The 21,356-nt window shown below is 32.9% G+C and overlaps 1 protein-coding gene across 2 annotated transcripts; it reads left to right on the top strand.

Annotated features, from left to right (window-relative positions):
* LOC134688257 (2Fe-2S ferredoxin-like) lies at nucleotides 1-9,419 on the top strand. 2 transcript variants are annotated; one of them, XM_063548770.1, is made up of 4 exons: nucleotides 1-202; nucleotides 6,392-6,498; nucleotides 7,325-7,457; nucleotides 8,059-9,419. In XM_063548770.1, the coding sequence occupies exons 1-4, from the start codon at nucleotides 39-41 to the stop codon at nucleotides 8,147-8,149; spliced, it is 495 nt and encodes a 164-aa protein (XP_063404840.1). In that variant the 5' UTR covers nucleotides 1-38; the 3' UTR covers nucleotides 8,150-9,419. The 2 variants fall into 2 exon arrangements, with proteins under 2 accessions (XP_063404840.1, XP_063404839.1); XM_063548769.1 differs by lacking the exon at nucleotides 6,392-6,498 and adding an exon at nucleotides 6,553-6,665.
* The last annotated feature ends 11,937 nt before the right edge of the window (nucleotides 9,420-21,356 follow it).

The following is a 21,356-nucleotide window of genomic DNA, read 5'->3' on the forward strand; positions in this document are numbered from 1 at the left end:
ACGGTTTATGTTATCAGAACCAGATAATACCTGCGACGATGTCACTGTCAGGGTTGAGAAGGCCAGTTTGCTTAATTCCTAAATTTGCTCTATGTATTGGTCGGTCATTAACAGTTCCGATATGTGCGAAAAGAAGAAATGTTCCGAAAGTAATGTCTGTCCAAAAATTCTCAGCATCAGTTCCTAAACCAAAGAAAGAAACGTAAGTTCAGTTGCCGGCTATAGCCATAGGGTTCATTCGCTGACATTGCGTAATCCCTATATGTACCTTTTACAATTTTAGAATTCATTATGAAAACAATGGTTCAAAATATTTTAGGTCAGTTTAAAGGTTTCAACCTGACAAGAGTCTGTTGAAGTTTTGAAAAGTCTGGATAAGTAGTGGGATTTAGGCTTTAAAAAATAATATACACCTTATCGCTAATCAGGACTGACCCGGCCGCTTGAACTTTTGACGGATACAACAATCACTTTTCCATTATGGCGTCAGATATTTTGTTTTATGACATTGACATTTTACGGGAACCTGTGTCAGGCTGTGTGATATCCAGTAATGGCGGACAAATAATGATAAGGTGTATTGTTTTATATTACTTTTGTAGGGGCCTTCATTGGGGGGTTCCAATCCCAGATTCCCCTTATTGTTTTGTCAGATGCCTGTTTCCCGCTAACACTTTGTACATAAGCAATTCATATTTTTTTTGTCAGTTCTCGATTCCCGCTAGACCTCATTTCCCGTTTTCGCGACACAATAATTTGACTTTCATGTGTCATGCTTACAAAAATCAGCAATCCCGCGTCATGCTTAGACCCCAATAAGACCCAATTGTTAGAGAGTAGTAATGCCCTTTACCGTCAGGTGACAAACAGTCATTTTCAGCTACCATTAGAGTCAAATTGTTTAAATTTTTACTGTGATTCGTCAAACTATCCTTATCAATATTTGTCAGAGCCTGCATTGATTTTGCTAGGGCTCATCACTTTTGTAATTTACGAAAGGGTTTTTGGATTGACGAAAGTATTTCAAATCAATTTCATCACTTAAATTTTGAAAGTGTAAAAATATTTTCGCATTAAAATACTACAAATTTACCTGTCTTTATGTTTTTGACCAAGTTTATGACCCTCAGGCAATTAACATTTTCAACAAGTGTTACAAGTTGTGATTACAACTACAGAGCTCCAGATAAGCTGCGTAATTGCGTGATCACGCAATACAAATAATAGAAAACCCAATGCAATTGTCCATTGAAGGGTTCAACAACCCAATTAATTCAGCGGAAAACCCAATTATATGCAAAAACCATGAGTTCTCAACCCTTTTATTGGCTACCGTTTGTGTTATTTACCCTTATCTGTTTACAGTCGTCACGTAAACTATTTTTATAATATTTATAATTGGAAATTTCCTGTTGTTCTAAAAATAGATCCCTGCATCAAGTAGCTGAAATGGGTCCCTGTTTGAGTTTTCCGTTGCTCAATAGGTACACGTGTTTTTGTAAATATTTCGATCTTCTCAGTGTTTATCCTATTAGCGTGTGTCATGGAGTCATATTTTTTTGCATTGCTCGGGATTTTTCATAACATACATCGAATTAAAACGAAAGTGAATGTTCAGTTAAAATATTGAATAGAAGCATGTTTTCGGCTTATTTTGGAAAACTGAGGGAAAGTTATAATGATGACAAGACTCAGCCAGTGTCTTTAGGAAGCGTTCATCGAACGCACGGGCGTGTGTGTGTACCATAATGAAAACATTGCTAATAAACACGGGGTTTCATCAAAAACGAATTCAGTTGGAAAAAGTGAAAGGCCCAATCAATTAAGAAATGATAAAGCATCAGAAATCAAAAGTTCTAATAAAAGACAACTAAACCCAGATTTATGTAAATTGAATAAAAGAAAATCATTCAAGTATAATTAGAGTTTATATACAGTAACTATTTTTTATTCATTTTACGGTTAATTAATGAATACACACACCATGCACACAGCCACTGATCAGGCACTGGTCTCAGAATTTATTATATAAAGGTACATGTATAAGACGAGTGCCTGTGAATACACATATCCTTTTTTGTGAGAAAATACAAAACTGGCAAAAGGTTTGAAACGGGACACAAATTAAACCTACAATTGCTCCTCAGTGAATAAACCAAATAAAACAGCTAGCAAATAACCCTAACCATAACCCTAAACCAAATAAAAGAGCTAAACAAAGACAGAAACATATTAATTTAAGATGGAAAAAATTGGGGTTGATATTGCCTAAATATTCAATATTGTGTCGATGAAAAAACCCAATACATTAAGGAGCTTGGTGGTGAAAAACTCAATTTGATATTAACTCGAGGGGTGAATTGGAATTGATAATGCAATTAAAAAACTTTATCACCCAATTATATAAGAAAATGGTGGGTAAAAACCCCAATTGATGAATTCTTATCTGGAGCTCTGCAACTAATCCGATTATCTCCATCAGATCGGTCACTAATCCGTTGATTATTAATAAACCTCATAATTGACCATCATAATTATTTCCCTAGGAAAACCAGTCAGTTGGAATTTCAACAACCAGGAGTATACCATAGTTTTCATCATTTGATCAAAATTGTTACCCCGGACAGTTCGCATTTGAATTTTAATATTTCTCAAACAATCACAATTTGAAGTGCGTTAGACTACATGTAATAGTACCACAGTTGATTTATCGATTCACATCATGAAATTAGTCATCTGCATGCCAAAAATAGCCATCAAAACAACCGTAGAAAGTTACAGTAAAATCATTGATTTAACTTCCCTGTTTGCACGGCATAAGTTAACAGTTTGTAGATCCCTCTGTTAAAGGAGCACCCCTAGTAGAGACCTGCAAGGGTACAGTAGAATCTATTTACAATAGCTCTCTGGATTAAAGTAGATGATGTGTCACTAGTGTATTAACAACAATATTTACAAGGACAATCCCCACTCCAACACAACAGGGTGTTAGTACAACGGATAGAGTCTGTTTTTATACGACCGCAAATTTTGAAAAAATTTTCGTCGTATATTGCTATCACGTTGGCGTCGTCGTCGGCATCGTCGTCTGCGTCGTCGTCGTCGTCCGAATACTTTTAGTTTTCGCACTCTAACTTTAGTAAAAGTGAATAGAAATCTATGAAATTTTAACACAAGGTTTATGACCACAAATGGAAGATTGGTATTGATTTTGGGAGTTTTGATCCCAACATTTTAGGAATTAGGGGCCAAAAAGGGCCCAAATAAGCATTTTCTTGGTTTTCGCGCTATAACTTTAGTTTAAGTTAATAGAAATCTATGAAATTTTGACACAAGGTTTATGACCACAAAAGAAAGGTTGGGATTGATTTTGGGAGTTTTGGTTTCAACAGTTTAGGAATTAGGGGCCAAAAAAGGGCCCAAATAAGCATTATTCTTGGTTTTCGCACAATTACTTTAGTTTAAGTTAATAGAAATCAATGAAATTTAAACACAATGTTTATGACCACAAAAGAAAGGTTGGTATTGATTTTGGGAGTTTAGGTTCCAACAGTTTAGGAATTGAGGGCCAAAAAGGGACCCAAATAAGCATTTTTCTTGGTTTTCGCACCATAACTTTAGTATAAGTAAATAGAAATCTATGAAATTTAAACACAAGGTTTATGACCATAAAAGGAAGGTTGGTATTGATTTTGGGAGTTTTGGTCCTAACAGTTTATGAAAAAGGGGCCCAAAGGGTCCAAAATTAAACTTTGTTTGATTTCATCAAGAATTGAATAATTGGGGTTCTTTGATATGCGGAATCTAACTGTGTATGTAGATTCTTATTTTTTGGTCCCATTTTCAAATTGGTCTACATTAAGGTCCAAAGGGTCCAAAATTAAACTTAGTTTGATTTTGACAAAAAATTAATCGGTTGGGTTCTTTGATATGCTGAATCTAAAAATGTATTTAGATTCTTGATTATTGGCCCAGTTTTCAAGTTGGTCCAAATCGGGGTCCAAAATTAAACATTGTTTGATTTCATTAAAAATTGAATAAATGGGGTTCTTTGATATGCCAAATCTAACTGTGTATGTAGATTCTTCATTTTTGGTCCTGTTTTCAAATTGGTCTACATTAAAGTCCAAAGGGTCCAAAATTAAACTTAGTTTGATTTTAACAAAAATTGAAATCTTGGGGTTCTTTGATATGCTGAATCCAAACATGTACTTAGATTTTTGATTATGGGCCCAGTTTTCAAGTTGGTCCAAATCAGGATCTAAAATATTATATTAAGTATTGTGCAATAGCAAGTCTTTTCAATTGCACAGTATTGCACAATGGCAAGAAATATCTAATTGCACAATATTGTGAAATAGCAATATTTTTTTTTAATTAGAGTTATCTTTCTTTGTCCAGAATAGTAAGCAAGAAATATCTAATTGCACAATATTGTGAAATAGCAATATTTTTTTTTAATTGGAGTTATCTTTCTTTGTCCAGAATCAACTCAAATCTTTGTTATATACAATGTATATTCACTTTTTACTACCAACTGATAAATTAAAATAATCTTTACCATTCAGTGATAACAAGCAGTTTTTTTACATCTTAATACCGGTATTTTATGATGTATTTAAATGAGTAGTTATTGTTGCAAACTCCATTAGAAATTTAATTGAGATTAATTTGGAATACGGGAAAGGGGGATGTGATTAAAAAAATTGGGTTCAATTTTCTTATTTGAAATGAAATTTCATAAATAAAATGAAAATTTCTTCAAACATTTTTTTGAAAGGATTAATATTCAACAGCATAGTGAATTGCTCGAAGAGAAAACAAAAAATTTTAAGTTCATTAGAACACATTCATTCTGTGTCAGAAACCTATGCTGTGTCAACTATTTAATCACAATCCAAATTTAGAGCTGAATCCAGCTTGAATGTTGTGTCCATACTTGCCCCAACCGTTCAGGGTTCAACCTCTGCGGTCGTATAAAGCTACGCCCTGCGGAGCATCTGGTTTTAATTATGGTGGAGGAACTCAGAGAGAACCACCAGGAGCAACTTTCACAAGTCAAGGCCCCCATAATAGAGGGGGTTGGAGGGGTCATTATCCTAAAATTTAAAGAAATCTGAATCCCAAAATTCAAAAAAAGAATGCCCGGATCGGGAAAGGATCAATATCTCGAGCTAAACAACACCCAATCGCGAGGTCCTGAAAAAGGTCCTCCCACCTCATAGTACAAATACATTTTTTTTCAAATTAACACCTGTGTAATGGTATGACATTTACATTGTTGCAATAACTTGTTTATTAAAAATAAATGGATTTTGCATATATTGGACTAGAATAGGTAAATGTAAATGTCAATTTTAAGATTTGTTAATATTAAGACCACATTCATTGGGAAACATTATATAAACATGTACATGTTCTGTCACTGTGTCAAATATTTTATCACAATTCAAATTCAGAACAAACTTGAATGTGGACAGTGTCAGTGGTGTCCATACTTGCCTGAACTGTCCAGCTTTCGACCTTTGCTGCCATACAAAGCTGCATCCCATAGAGCATTTTATTTTAATGTGCTTACATAAAATAGCTCTTCACTTGAATAAAATTCATAATTTAGCTCATATACATGTTTGTATTACTAAATAATGTATTATTGTTGATATTTTACCAGTTTTACTTTTGAAAATAACCTACAAGTCTGGCCTTCACATTTTTAACTCATGTGGTCTAAAAAGCAAGTGTGAACTTTAGGCCACTACTTGGTGTCTAATATCCAGCAAAATCTTTTTAAAAAATCTTCTCTGAAACAAATTTGCCAATAGGAACTAAACAGTGTCTGCAGTATTCTCAGCATGGTATGGAAGTTTACATTACAATTTATATTTAGTGACCAAGTTATAAAATCAATATGCCCACAATGTAAAGTAACAGCACATACATGTAATGTTGTACATGTATAAGTAGTTAGTATTGTAATATAATAGTAATTGTCTTATATCTGGAAAAACTACATGCACAAATATATGTGGGTAAAATGTGCTTAGAATGATGAAATCAAACTGCTACAATGTATATATCTTCTCATATTATGACATATACTAATAGACTTATCTTGAGAAAGGGGGTTCCAATTATATGTCCCCATTGAAATGCATTGAATGTCAAAAAAATAAAACGTTAAATTCAGGCCCCCCTCCCCACCTTTCCCCCTGGAGAACCTTCAATGCTTTTCCTTGAAACTTTCAGAAGATTTACAACTGAAACCACCCTGACAGTACTTTTGAGTCCACCCCTACCCATCAATATTGTTTCATTCCTTTAAAATGTTAAATATTAGTGAGAGATGGTGTTGAATCATGAATCCATATACAAATGTATTGTTATTTTACAGAATTTGTTTATACTTTATGGATAGAGATGGGGACCGTATAACAGTAAATGCTGGCGTGGGCAGTAACCTTCTAGATGTGGCCATAGATAACGATATAGAATTAGAAGGTACATATATTACAATATTTAGCATCAATAAGTGGTTAAATTTTATATTTTCAGAGTGTCACTATGCTTCAAGTTAACTGATGGGTCAGAACATACAGCTACGGCCAAAGTTGGTGATAATCTACTGGATATCATAATAGATAATGATATTGATGTGGATGGATTTGGTTTGTACTTTAATTTAATCATACATGTTGTACACTCGAATATTCATGTAAAAATTTATTTTTTAAATTGGAAACCAAAGATGTAGCTAAGAGATATTTATAACTATAGATTAAATATGAAATTTAACCACTTTGAGAATTTTAAAATTGTATAATCTTTTCAGGAATTAATATCAGTCTCCAATTTAATGAGGAAGGTCCATGTTCATGGCTTCCTTAACAAATAAAAACTTGTCACCATGATATAGTCTCATTTTATAGAAAATCTATTGCTAGGACAAAGGTTCCTACAATAGATCACTATTATTAAAAGACCCATTGGTCAACTAGACTTTCAAAGAGTTTTGACAACTTCTGACATTCAGAGGGACAACTTGTCAATGTCTTAATAAAAAAAAAATTCTTGTGATTAATTGATAATAGAGTCAAAATAATAGCACACAAATAAACACTTGGTTACTGAGAATATTTTATACATGTTTGAAAAACAGTGCTTCATTGACAAATTAATCATATTAATGTTCAAAATAGAATGTCATGATCTTAATACTACATCTGTAACAGTAGGCCTTCATGTAAAATCACACTGTTTACAATTACAAGTATTATTTGTCAGACTTATTTGTCACTATTAATTTGTAAAATCAATTTATGAACAGGTGCTTGTGAGGGAACCCTGGCGTGCTCAACTTGCCATTTAATCTTCAAGCCAGATCAATATGAACAAATCCATGAAAAGCCTACAGACGAAGAACTTGATATGTTGGATCTAGCTTTTGGTTTAAGTGATACGTAAGTGTTAAAATAAATAACAAACTTGGTCAATAATAAAATGTTGTATGGTCTTCATGGAATGGTTTTTATGAACATTTCATGTTAGATATCACTCCCAATTAAAAAAATATATTACAGAGAATTTAAAGAATATTCATGTAAAGTATAGTACGATATACATTTGTACAAGCAAAAATATTTGGATTAAAATCATGACTACGGTTCAAATTCCTTTAAGCAAAGTAACCTTACACATTGTTGCACTTTTTGTCTTTTTAAAAATCAACCCTGGAAAAACTGATGGATTATTTATAGGAAGAAAAGGAAAAAAAGCAACCCGTAAACATCATTTAGACATGTTTGAATTTACATTGAATCAGAAATAAATATCATGCCTTTATCAAAGATATAAATCCTACCACAGAGCAACCTCCATGACATCAAGAAATTCAAAATATCTACAATTAATAGAATTTATAGTAAAGTACCCATCATATTATATGGCAGCAAACTCTAAAATGTGGTCTGAACCGACACAGTTTATATGAATAAAAAGGATCAGTTATATCAGTCTACAAATGCAAATTTAACAGAGAACAACTTTTTTTTGTATTTTCAGGTCAAGATTAGGTTGCCAGGTGATAGTAACTAAGGAAATGGATGGTTGGGAGATAGAAGTGCCCTCTGGTGTTGCTGATGCTAGAGGATGACCCTTGCTGATCTATAGGTCTTTTAACTGAACAATTTGTAATATATATTGTTATAGTATTGTTATGTGCAGGTGGCATTCATTTATAGTCTGTCATAATACTACAGGTTATACAAGGGATATTAAAATCAATGATTAAATGGTCTGTTTATGAAAGACCTATCATCATCAATATGTAATTTATCATAAATTCTGTTATTTATAACGGTATCATTGTAAGATTTTTTAAAGGCATTCTTGACTCATTGTGTGCCAATTTTTATCGGCTGGGATGTACTAGCCTTATATTGATAAGAAGTTGTCTAGTTTGATATGTTAATTATAAATTATTTAATTGAGTTAATGAATATTGTAACTTGCAAAAAACTAATGAGAATCAGATTTTTATGGTATGAGAAATTAAAAAAAAAAAATCTTTGAGCCTTTAGTTGTATACCAGTTCATCAGGGTTTTTTTTTTGGTTGATATTTATGTGCAGGTATCACTAGCCTGTCAACACTGAGGTTGTGAATTTGAACCACACTAGTATCAGGTGGATTCACCTATATGATTTGTTAGTTAGTTTTCCTGCTGAAAGTAGGGTGTTCTCTCCAGGTAATCCTGATTCCTCCATCAATCAAATCTATCCATCACTTTAGCAAAGAGTGATAAAAGTGGCATTAAATACAAGCAATTAATCAATGTAAGCAATCTGTCTGACTGCTTCTAGATATTAAATGTTTAGCAGAAAATCTGTAAAATACATGTGTGAAATGATTTTAACTGACTGAGATTGAGTCCCAACATATTACACTCATGGTAAACAAAATACATGTACCATGAAAATATTGAGACGGTTGTCTCCCCTTATGAATCATATTGAATCAGTGGAGATCAATTCTGAAATATTTTTTAAAAGTTGTAAATATCTGATTATTCTGCTGGTTAGAAAGACAATCATGTTGTATGTGTGGTATACCTTCATGGATTTATGTTCATGTTCCCTTCATTTACATTTTCATGGACCTATTGTTTGTAAAATTTGCTTTTCATAGATACATGATAACCATATACATTTGAATAATTTTAAGACCAAGTTCATCCTGAAAAATTCTTACTTATGATAACTTGAGTATGAGGTCATGTTCATGATGTCAACTGTGACATAGAAGGCAATACTAGTTAATTTGAAATATCAATTCCTGAGAAAGTTAAAATTGATAAATGAACTGAAGTTGTCCCCCTTTGCTCAATTTCAACCATACCAAAAGAACATTTAATAAATTGCTGCAACTTTAGATTGTCTGTGGTTGGTTAAATGATTGTTACGTTACCTCTTTTATTTTGAATTGTAATATAAGTCAGTTTAACTGAATTTTAAATTATACATTTTAACCCTTTCCTCCATTGAATTTTTTTTTTTGCATACTTGATTCGCATAGGATTTTGCAATAAAATTCTGAAAATATGTTTTCAAGTATTAATGGATTGGGAAAAACAAATATTTCATCAAATAAATTTAAGTCGGATATTCTTATGATATTCCTTTACATATTGGATACAAATTTTATTTAGTCTACTCCAGACACTTCGTAGTCAAAGCGTTTCAACTGAGGTACTACACAGGCGTCAAAAGGTGTCACTATGGAGGAAAGGGTTAACTGAATTTTAAATTATACATTTTAACTGAATTTTATGATATTTTACTTTAAATGTTGATTTTTCTTGTCTTTTTTTTAGATCGGTGGTGCTCCTTTAAGTAAGTCTTTCTGAGATGAGGAGCACCTTATATTTTGATACATCTTTTCAATATTTGGATTGACTTTGGCAAACACAGGATCAATTCCAACTTACTCAAAGGAATTGGAAATTTGAGAAAAAAATGTTAATGTGCCAATTTTTTTTAGGTTGAATTGCTCTTCTACTAGTTAGTATTTCTTACATTGATTATTTTGGCCTTTACATGACAGTACATGATTTTTTTCACTGTATAATTGTATTATGTTGCAACTTCTACACAAAGAAGGTCAATTAAGTTTCTTAAATTACATCATGTAATTAAACCTTTAGCCATTCAAAAATTAAAATATACCTGTTCAGAATTTCTGCAAATAAAAGTATGTTTTATATACTTATACATGTATACTTAACACTAGAGCAGAAGAATTGGTGTGTAATTTGATATATCTATTTTACAATTATATGAGGAAGTAGAAATGAAATGTGTCTATTGATCACAAACATAAAAATGCAGGTATTAAATGTAAACAGAGTTATTTTTTGTCAATAAATTATTTTATTTAAGCACTTTTTTTTCTGAATTTAGGTTCTAAGAAAAAAGATTCCACAACTGTATCAAAAGTGTAAGATTTTTCTCCCCTCTAGACAGTTTAACTTAAAATTTAGAATGTGAGGCTTGCCAAGCTTATAAAGTATCTAAAATTTAAATGTTGAGAGTGGAGAAATATCATTATACACAAGATATAGTGATAGAATTTGTTTCTCTTTAGAATGAGTTTTAGACAATATCTAAACAAGGTTTATCTTTCCTTTACAAAGATTTGCATAAAGATGTTTGCATTATATGTAACCTCATCAGGCATAGTCACCTCTTTTCATGACGTCTAGATAATTTGATGTCCTGAGTTTTGAACTAACATTTGCTGAGAACATGAAAAAATATCTGAGTAATGGGAACTATGCAATTGCAAGGTTTATATCCATTAGATATGAGACGATGTGGTATGAGTTCCAATGAGACAATTTTCCATCCAAGTAATAATTTGTAAAAGTAAACTATTATAGGTCAAAGTTCTGTCTTCAACAAAGTTCGGTCTTCAACGCAAAGCCTTGGCTCACACTGAACAGCAAACTTTAAAGGGCTTCAAAAAAATAATGTGTAAAACCATGCAAACAGAAAATATAAAAAACGAGAAACATTTATGAACCACATCAATAAATAACAACCACTGAACATCAGTTTCCTGACTTAGGACAGGTGCATATAAATGCAGTGGGTTGAAATATTTTAATAGGTGCCAACCTTACCTGAAACAATAGTGTAACATCACAATATGGAAAGACACAATAAAATATCAAGTGAATTGGCTTAACTCAATCGAAAGACATATGAAAAGAAACAAGTGAATATGCACTAAAAATATGTCTGTTTGTTTTGCTCAAACATTGTTGTCATTATAATAGAATTTTATGACTGTCATATACAAGTGAGATATTAAGCTAGCTATAATACCTCATACCTGGTTATATTTTTATTGATTTCAAATTATTTCAATCGTCAGATCTTTTTGAAAAAAATGTAATTGTGGTGGTGTTCCAGGGGTTGGAACCCACCTTATCAACGTAAGTAAATTCCTGACAACTCACTCCCATCTTGTTTAAATGTGTTTATTGTAACATAAAGCATTTAATTGAGTTAGTAAATTGGTCTCATATAAAATTATAAAACATGTGTAAAATTTTGAATCGTTGAAAACAGTTCTATTATGTCTCTCTCAATAAAGGCCAATAAATGGTAAATCGTTGTTCAAGCTGTCATGCAAGCATATATGTTCATAGGTCAGAAGGGCTAAATGAACTATACAAAAGCTTTGTGTACTAAATTCTAAGTAATACTTGTACAGACACTAATAAGCATGAGGGCTTATAGTTAATTATCAGTAAAAAGTTATTTAAACACTTACAGAAAATATCTTCTGTGTGTATGAAGAAATATCTTCAAAGTAAATAAAATTGAAAAATAAAAGAGACTTTGATATTAGTGATAGAGCTATCCTATCATTAGAATCAAAAGATACTTTGTATGGGTAGATATAGGAAGATGTGGTGTGAGTGCCAATGAGACAACTCTCCATCCAAATAACAATTTAAAAATTAAACCATTATAGGTTAAAGTACGGCCTTCAAAAATCAAGTATTCCTAGGCATCTTGAATAGATGATAACTGAAGATTCCACAATACCTTTCAGTGGTTTTACACAAGATTGAAATGTTCAATAGTCAACTTCTGTCTCAAATGTATTGGCTCTCTTTATCAACTGGATAAATAAGAGAGGCCACCTATACCAAAGGAATTTTTAAGTTTCAAATTCACAAGTCAAAAATAAACTGACTACGGTATGCAACGGCAAAACATGAAAAATGATGAAAAGACAAACACTCACAGTACACAAAACACTACATGGAAAACTGAAGACTGAGCAACACTTATAACCACTCCAAAAACTAGGAGTGAGGCTTCAGAAGGGTAAGCAGATCTTTCTTCACCAGGCATCTAAATGGCTTTTCCTTGCATAAAATTAACACAAGCTATGTAAATAAGAATCCTGTTCCTGCCATGCTTACTGAGGTTGCTCGTGGTTACAAATATTTCTGGAAAAAATTAAACCTTTAGTCTTTCATTACACTATTAGTTATTACTTTATTATATGGTACAAAAATCAACCTTAAAATCGGTTTAGTGTGGCCCCAGATGAATTTTAAAATGTTTATATCATTGAAAAAGCTCCAAATTATCTCCCTTTGTTGCAAAAATGCCATTTTATGGCATTAAATTTGAAATATCTTTTTAAACTCATCGGTGACCTATATTTATTTTTATAGTTTTCAAGTAAGCTGTACATAAACTAAATAATAGCAAAATTTAAGCGATTTCTGTAATAAGGTTATTTTTTTATTTCGATATTACCTCTATTTCTCCTATTAGTTCAACAGGGGGAAAAGGCAATTAACAAAAATGTATGCATCTTCTGGAGGCAAATTGTTAGCTTTAATGAACGATGACCCCATTTTTTTATTTCATTTTTGTCGAGCCTTCGACTTTAGTCGAAAAAAAGCGAGACTAAGCGATCCTACATTCCGTCGGCGTCTGTGTCGGCGGCGGCGTCAACAAATATAAAGTTTTTGAAATTTTAATAACTTTCTTAAACTATACTGGATTTCTACCAAACTTTGACAGAAGCTTGTTTATGATCATAAGATAGTATCCAGAAGTAAATTTTGTAAAAATAAAATTCCATTTTTCCGTATTTTACTATAAATGGACTTAGTTTTTTCTGCGGGGAAACAAAACATTCACTCTGTGGTTAAAGTTTTTAGAATTTTAATAACTTTCTTAAACTATCCTGGGTTTGTACCAAACTTAGACAGAAGCTTGTTCATGATCATAAGATAGTATCCAGAAGTAAATTTTGTAAAAATAAAATTCCATTTTTCCGTATTATACTATAAATGGACTTAGTTTTTTCTGCGGGGAAACAAAACATTCACTCTGTGGTTAAAGTTTTTAGAATTTTAATAACTTTCTTAAACTATCCTGGGTTTGTACCAAAGTTGGACAGAAGCTTGTTTATGATCATAAGATAGTATCCAGAAGTAAATTTTGTAAATAAATAAATCCATTTTTTTCTATATTTTACTTTTAAATGGACTTAGTTTTTCTGCGGGGAACCATTACATTCACTCTGTGGTTAAAGTTTTTAAAATTTTAATAACTTTCTTAAACTATCCTGGGTTTGTACCAAAAATGGACAGAAGCTAAGTTTGTTAAAAAATTACTCATTTTTTTCTGTAATTTACTTTTAAATGGACTTAGATTTTCTTACAATCATAAAATAGTAACAAGAGGAATATTTTTATTGATTTTTTTCCTCATTGTTGTTGAGCCTGCGATTTACAGCAAAAATAGGCGAGACACTGGGTTCCGCGGAACCCTTACAAATTTTTCTTTTAAGTATATGATAAAGTTCATTTATAAAAAAAAAATATAGCGAAATCCTATATTAGAAAAAAAAAATATTTATACCCAGGAGTCCCCTTAATCTTGTAACCTAGTGTAATGATAAGATGAGAAATGATAAGACTTTCTAAAAAAAAAAAAAAGGATTTATGTTTTAAATTTAGGATATTATTTGCTAGCCCTGTGGAAGTTTATGTTCCACATCACAAGCAAACTTCGTTGATGTGTCACATTCAGTAATGTACAATTTAAAAAGATATGAGTTTGAGTCTATGATAAGGGGAATATATCTATGGTCATCTGCGTCACAAGTATTCTAAAATGATTAACCAAATCATGAGGGCTCTCCTAAACCTTTCGAATGGATGACTCTTACCTTACTATATTGTGGGGAAATTGAAATCTCTTCTCGTAAAGTTTACTTCGAACTAACACTCGTTGTTCTTTTATAGACGTAGAGGCAGAATTGACTCACTGGTATATCATAATAGTCATCAAATTTTGAATAATTCAGTCAAAAAATGTCATCTGTGCAGCGAAACGGGAAGTCAAAAGGTTTATATCAACTGCTTTTCATTACTCTTGTTCTTGTAAAGTGTATGATATTGGTTGATTGATTATTGGTTGCTCAACGTCCAGTGGCAAATATTTCAGGACGCTAAGTCCACCTTGCACGATTAAAGGAGTAAGGTGGCAAATATTTCGTCCATAAAAAATCATTTTGATAAACAAATCGTTTTAACCTGTATTAATAAGTGGAGGAAACCAGTTTACCTTTTTTACCTAGGAGGAACAAATGCTCTTTTTTGTAAATTTATTGGGGTGTAAAAGCGTTGACCGAAGTACATTTTGTATGCGCACGGTCAACGCTTTTACAACCACATAAAGTTACAAAAAAAAGCATTCAATACTTATAATTACATTTTTACCTATATGATCATGAAAACACGCCTTTTATCAAGTTTTTATTTCATTTACCTGTGCACTTTATTGTGGGACCTCGTGTCATCATGAATGAAAAGTTGCATTGTGTAATGCAATTGATTAAGGAATATCACGAGATTGCTAGTTAGCCAATCAGATTAACGTATTATAATGAAACATACATCTAATGTTATTATTAGTTTATGAATGTAGCATAATAACGTATCTTTCAAAGTCAAGAACGTTGTCATTGGTTGTCTTTATAGTTTTATATCTCAATGGTTTGGATTTGCTGTTGATGTTTAGATTTTAGTTGTCTGTTTAATTTGGTCTCAACTAATTTTGATAAGCCTTTTTTAGTACTTGATCTATGGTATAAACTTGATTTTAATGATTCCTGGTTGCATTTTTCCGTTGTTAGCTTTTTTCCTCTGGTTTATTCATTGTTATAGTTTAGTCTTTGTCTCATTGTCATATTGGCCTATATTCTTAAATTCATACAAATGGTAGAACTAATAGTTCAAAACCATTGAGGATCTTTAAGCATGCTGTTTTGTGTTCAGTTTGGTAGTAATGTTTTTTTCAAGATTTCAGGCATTGAAATATAAATAATGACAATTACAACTTTGTTGTAAGACTTATCTATTTACTTTGAATAAGATAAACTGTCTTCTACAAAGGGAACTTTATTTTCATGTGATTTCCATTACTTGACTGATAAAATATTTCAAGCTAGAGAGGCAATAAATGATGTTTATTTGACATACTGATATCTCTTATCATAACAACATTGTGTCTAGTACTTCCGAAAAGTGTCCTTTAAGACTCTTACAGAATATCTCATTAATGCTAAAGGAGTATACAAGTGACCACAGTATATCTTGTACAACGCTGTGGGTCAGCATGGATTCGAATCTTTGTTGAACCTATAGACAGTATACTTAGAACATATTTGATACAGCAGATGGATGACAAATATACCAGTGGCAAATATTACAAACGTATTTATGATTGATTGAGTGTTACTTGCATATATATTCCACTACATGGCGATGCAGTGGTAAATAGTGTATACAAATCCAGAGATAAGCATTGAGATTTAACAAGTGTCTTGATTATATTGTAGATCGTAGGTTGATCTTGTAATCTCTTCGGCTTTGTTTGTGTTGTAGACTCCTCCTAGTTGTTAACCTCAAATCTCCCTGAATCACAGATACTATTGGAGCCTATGAAAATACAGTAGATGTTGTATGGTTGCCAATAAGGCAACTCACCACAAGAAACCCAAAGACCGTGACAGAAGTTAACGTCTATAGAATATACCGTACGGCCTTCATTAATGAGCAAAACCTATACTACTTGGTTGTTTTTTCGGTATTTACAGTGGCAAATATTTCATTCATACTGTGCAAGTGAACACACAAAATATTCACTGATCTTATGTGCCACATGGAATTTTACTTTGACTTCTAACCGTTGTGAATGTTATTTTTTATGCATATATATGCAGCTGCGACAGCTTTGCAAAACTTAACAAACATATGCCTCCATCATGCCAAAAGAAGAAAAAATAGTCGCAGACAAAAAACTTTCAACAAAAACTAAAGATTGAGCAATATGTAGATTTGGTATGATATATATCTCCTTTGTTTCGATGCTCTTGTATTGTTTAATGGTTTTAACAGAAATCAGCATTTCTTTTTCATATTTTTTTCGGAACACTATATTGTCAAAAGAATCCGGCGATTGCATCATCCAAAGAGCAAGGTTAGACTGCATAAAATCAGTTTTCTCAGTTTAAATAGATCAACTAGACAAGATACAACTCCCTTTCCTTTATTCTTTCTTACTAATTCATGTTTACTGAAAACTTCCAGTTTATTGATTGCAGATGTCAATATAATGGTAATCTCTTAGATATCAGTAATATTGTTTCAAGGGCAAAAGTGACAAAAACAAAACCCGGAAGAGACATATACTATACTTGAACTATACAATACTTTTTTTGGTGAACATCATATTACGCAATGCTGATTTGTCTGTTCATCAGGCGTCTGTACTGAGATGCACCAATCAACAAATACATAAGACGACTCCTTTTGAAACGAAAACAAATATTGATTTTGATTATGTTTGAAAGTTGAAATCCAAAAGTTTTATCTTTAAAAGTAAGCAGTTATTTCTGTCTGTTGATTATGCTTAGCTAGCTAATTTTCAGTATGTTTTTATTAAAAAGAAATGATATGAATTTGTATTATCGATACTTTAAACTAGTAAATATCTTCGCTTAAGATGAGTATTCTTTTTGGTATGTATATTCCAAAATTAATGTGAAAAAGTACAAAAAATCTTCAGTCTTTTTTTATTTTATTTGTATGTTGATTGATTGGTTTCTGAGACTTCCAGTGACAAATATTCGGCCATGCCTTGTCTCGACGTGGCATACATATATATAATATTATTGAAAAAAAATTCAAACGTGACTAAAATTTTAATTTTATATCTTACTACAAAACAAACAAAGATTCTATTATCAACACGCAAAATGGAAGTGACACGGATATATACGACTAAATAGACGAAAATTGCTTGTATTTTGATTTTCCTTTGCATACCATGTTTAGATTTTTTATTGAACAAATTTATAATCATGCGGATTACCACGGATCCATACAATAAATTTTCCAGCTGTTTAAGTGGCCCAGATCCATTATTTGGACTGAAATTGAATTTTAACATGAAATGTACTGGTTGGATATAAGTTCGGATCTATATACCGTCAAAAGATCTATACAGAGTGAACACGTCTACAAACGATATAATAGGACGTGATCTTTATAAGAAAAAAGGGTGAAAAACACACTTGGTCGCCTTCGTGTTGCTCTTAAATTTTTCACTGCTGTCTTTTGTAGACTGTTGTTTGTCCTCTCCTAGTTTTTCGATATCTGCTATAGTGTTGAGCAACTTGTCTTCGACTGGTGAGTTAGGATTTCTCTGTTTTTTTTCTGTCTCTCTTTTATACAGTCGCACTCTGCTACGTATTGCATCCATTACTGCAACATTCCATATATATATTTATCGGACCACAGATGAATTATCACGTTGTGATTGGTTAAACGCCGTCACGTGGTGACCCCCTATGAGACCGTATGGGGTTAGTAAGTTTCATATGGGGTTCATGACGCGTTAATGGCGACGTCATCTATTAATGTTGTTGTGTTTCATTGTTTATTTCTCAACAAAACGCCGCAGAAAAAGTCCAACGTCCGATAAATTCGTTATACGGTTAACTACCGACCCCCTACGGATCCATAGAGGGTGAATAAAATTCATAGGGGACTCGGCCTCCGGCCTCACCCACTATGGATTTTACTAACCCTCTATGGATCCGTATGGGGTCAGTAGCGAACCATATAACTTATATTAATATACGTAAGCTTACGACATTGTGAAATATGGTTAAATGTAGTAGAATGAAATGTGGGGTACAGTGGCGGATCCAGATTTTTTGAAAGGAAGCACAATTACTCTAAAAGACTGAATTAACTAGCACACAAATGTATTCAAAAAAACAAACGCGTTGGACTAAGTTTCTATGCTAAAAAGGATAATATTTTCCATTTTTTTTTCAACGACCCCATTCGAATCACCATGCCAAATGGCAATTCGGAGGGAACCAAACGACAAAGTTTAAGACATTAAGAGACCAAAATGCAATCTGCAACAGTAGACAAGTGCATGTGTCCGCAATATTTCAAGCTTTATTACGTCCTTACATTTGTTTTTCACGTTAAAAGATCTGCAATCAACACCAAGTTATCCAAATAACAATCAAGATATGACATAAGACAACAGTTGTCAGAGTTCATTGAGTGAACAATCTGATTATATACAGTAACAAATAATTATGTGTGTTAAAGTTGTGCTCACCTTATAAGCAAAGCTTAGATTTTAATCTGCAGATTGTTGTGTTAAACTTTTTCTTATAGATCCGAATGCATCCCTTTTAATCCCATTCAGTAAACTAGCATGCACAAGGTGCAAAAAGAATGCACAGAAAGAGAAAGAAAATAAACAGTGTGTACATGTATTATATAGTAATATCGTCACCATACGTGAGGTCTGAAACTACTATAACAGTACAAGTGTTTCACTAAGAAGTATCCGATGATTACAGCCGATTGCATTGAGTGTGCAGGTACAGCTAACGCTGAATTAAGACTAGGCTACTTCGAAAGGAGGGTAGTTCACCTTACCTAATACTAATGTGACAGTTCAGCTAGCAAGCAAGCTAACCAAAGATATTACCCTCACCTTTACCTACACACTCAATGCAATCGGTTGGTAAAGAGTATCTTGTTTGCTGGGTATAGTCTCTTCCTTACCTTAACCTTATAATTCTCTCCGCGCCTGCTGTCGCATAAGGCCTTCATGCTGATGTCCACCCTTGTCTTGTGCCGCTATTCTGGTCAGTTTTAACTTGTCCGTCCTTGTTGGTTCCTTTCTCTTTCTCTGTTGTTTTAAACTGGGAAGTCTCGAGGGATGATGTAAAGGGTATCTTTTTGTGTGTCTCTGTAAAATAACATGTGTTATACTAAGCAGTCTCGGATGAGGTAAGGAGTATCTTTTTGAGTAGTATTGTGTAGACTACTATAACACCTGTTATACCGTGAAGTCTCTGATGAGGTAACGTATCTTCTTTGCTTGGTAGTCTAGTGTAGACTGATATAACACGTTTCATACTTCAAGCAGTCTCGGATGAGGTAACGTATCTTCTTTGCTTGGTAGTCTAGGCAGACTGCTATAACACGTGTTATACTCAGAAGTATCAAATGAGGTAAAGGGTATCTTCTATGCTTGGTAGCTATAGTCTAGTTTAGACTACAATAACACGTGATATACTTAGCAGTCTCGGATGAGGTTACGTATCTTGTTTGCTGGTTAGTCTTTTGTAGACTTCTATAACACGTGATATACTGAGCAGTCTCGGATGAGGTAACGTATCTTTTTTGCTTGTTAGTCTAGTGTAGACTGCTATAACACGTGTTATACTTAGCAGTCTCGGTTGAGGTAACGTATCTTCTTTGCTTGGTAGTCTAGTGTAGACTACTATAACACGTGTCATACTGAGCAGTCTCGGTTGAGGTAACGTATCTTCTTTGCTTGGTAGTCTAGTGTAGACTGCTATAACACGTGTTATACTTAGCAGTCTCGGTTGAGGTAACGTATTTTCTTTGCTTGGTAGTCTAGTGTAGACTCTACTATAACACGTGTCATACTGAGCAGTCTCGGTTGAGGTAACGTATCTTCTTTGCTAGGTAGTCTAGTGTAGACTACTATAACACGTGTCATACTGAGCAGTCTCGGTTGAGGTAACGTATTTTCTTTGCTTGGTAGTCTAGTGTAGACTGCTATAACACGTGTCATATTGAGCAGTCTCGGTTGAGGTAACGTATTTTCCTTGCTTGGTAGTCTAGTGTAGACTACTATAACACCTTTCATACTGAGCAGTCTCAGTTGAGGTAACGTATTTTCTTTGCTAGGTAGTCTAGTGTAGACTACTATAACACGTGTCATACTGAGCAGTCGCGGATGAGTTAACGTATCTTCTTTGCTTGGTAGTCTAGTGTAGACTACAATAACACGTGATATACTGAGCAGTCTCGGATGAGGTAACGTATCTTGTTTGCAGGGTAGTCTTTTGTAGACTTCTATAACACGTGATATACTGAGCAGTCTCGGATGAGGTAACGTATCTTGTTTGCTGGGTAGTCTTTTGTAGACTTCTATAACACCTGATATACTGAGCAGTCTCGGATGAGGTAACGTATCTTCTTTGCTTGGTAGTCTAGTGTAGACTGCTATAACACGTGTCATACTGAGCAGTCTCGGTTGAGGTAACGTATCTTCTTTGCTGGGTAGTCTTTTGTAGACTTTAAGTGGCTAATTTTACCTAATTCATGTTAATAGTTGACTGATTTACCATTATTGTAACGCAATACTATGTCCTAACAATTACGTGTTTTAGATAGATAATAACAACAATTTCTTTTCATACAAATTTTAAAAGATAAAAGGTAAAAAACTTCATAAATATGTCGACATTATCTAATTTCATATTATACTTACATCAACCTAGGTAATTATATATCTGTACTATTAAGAAACAATTAAAGGCGAACATCTTCTCATTTAACATACGGCTATTCGAATTGGTGTACTTTTTAGGTCAAATTAACTTTTTTCACGTTTTCACTCCAGTAACTCATAAAAACTTCTATTCTACAAAGAGATTAAGAGAAATAATGTATTGGATGTGAAATAAAGTTTTATTAAATTTGTACGCGGTTAAAACTAGTAGGAATTTAAACTCGACAGACACTTACGGTAGTCTGTTGTAAAAATAAAGACGGTGTTTTATGTTTATTGTAAAAATTCCTGAGAACCAGTGCAGAGATTTATTGAGTAAACAACGCATGGTCAATAGGAGGAAATAAGCCAGGATCAATATTCACAAATAATTTGACTTTGTGTGTCATATTTTCTA

This window comes from Mytilus trossulus, chromosome 10 (genome assembly GCF_036588685.1).
Source record: "Mytilus trossulus isolate FHL-02 chromosome 10, PNRI_Mtr1.1.1.hap1, whole genome shotgun sequence".
Taxonomy (NCBI): domain Eukaryota; kingdom Metazoa; phylum Mollusca; class Bivalvia; order Mytilida; family Mytilidae; genus Mytilus; species Mytilus trossulus.

Bases quoted from the DNA above. Each gene is read 5' to 3' on its own strand.
- LOC134688257 (XM_063548769.1), top strand. From the start codon at position 39: ATGTCACTGTCAGGGTTGAGAAGGCCAGTTTGCTTAATTCCTAAATTT. The intron at 6,666-7,324 runs GTTTGTACTTTA...ATTTATGAACAG, and splicing joins TATTGATGTGGATGGATTTG to GTGCTTGTGAGGGAACCCTG. The intron at 7,458-8,058 runs GTAAGTGTTAAA...TTGTATTTTCAG, and splicing joins GCTTTTGGTTTAAGTGATAC to GTCAAGATTAGGTTGCCAGG.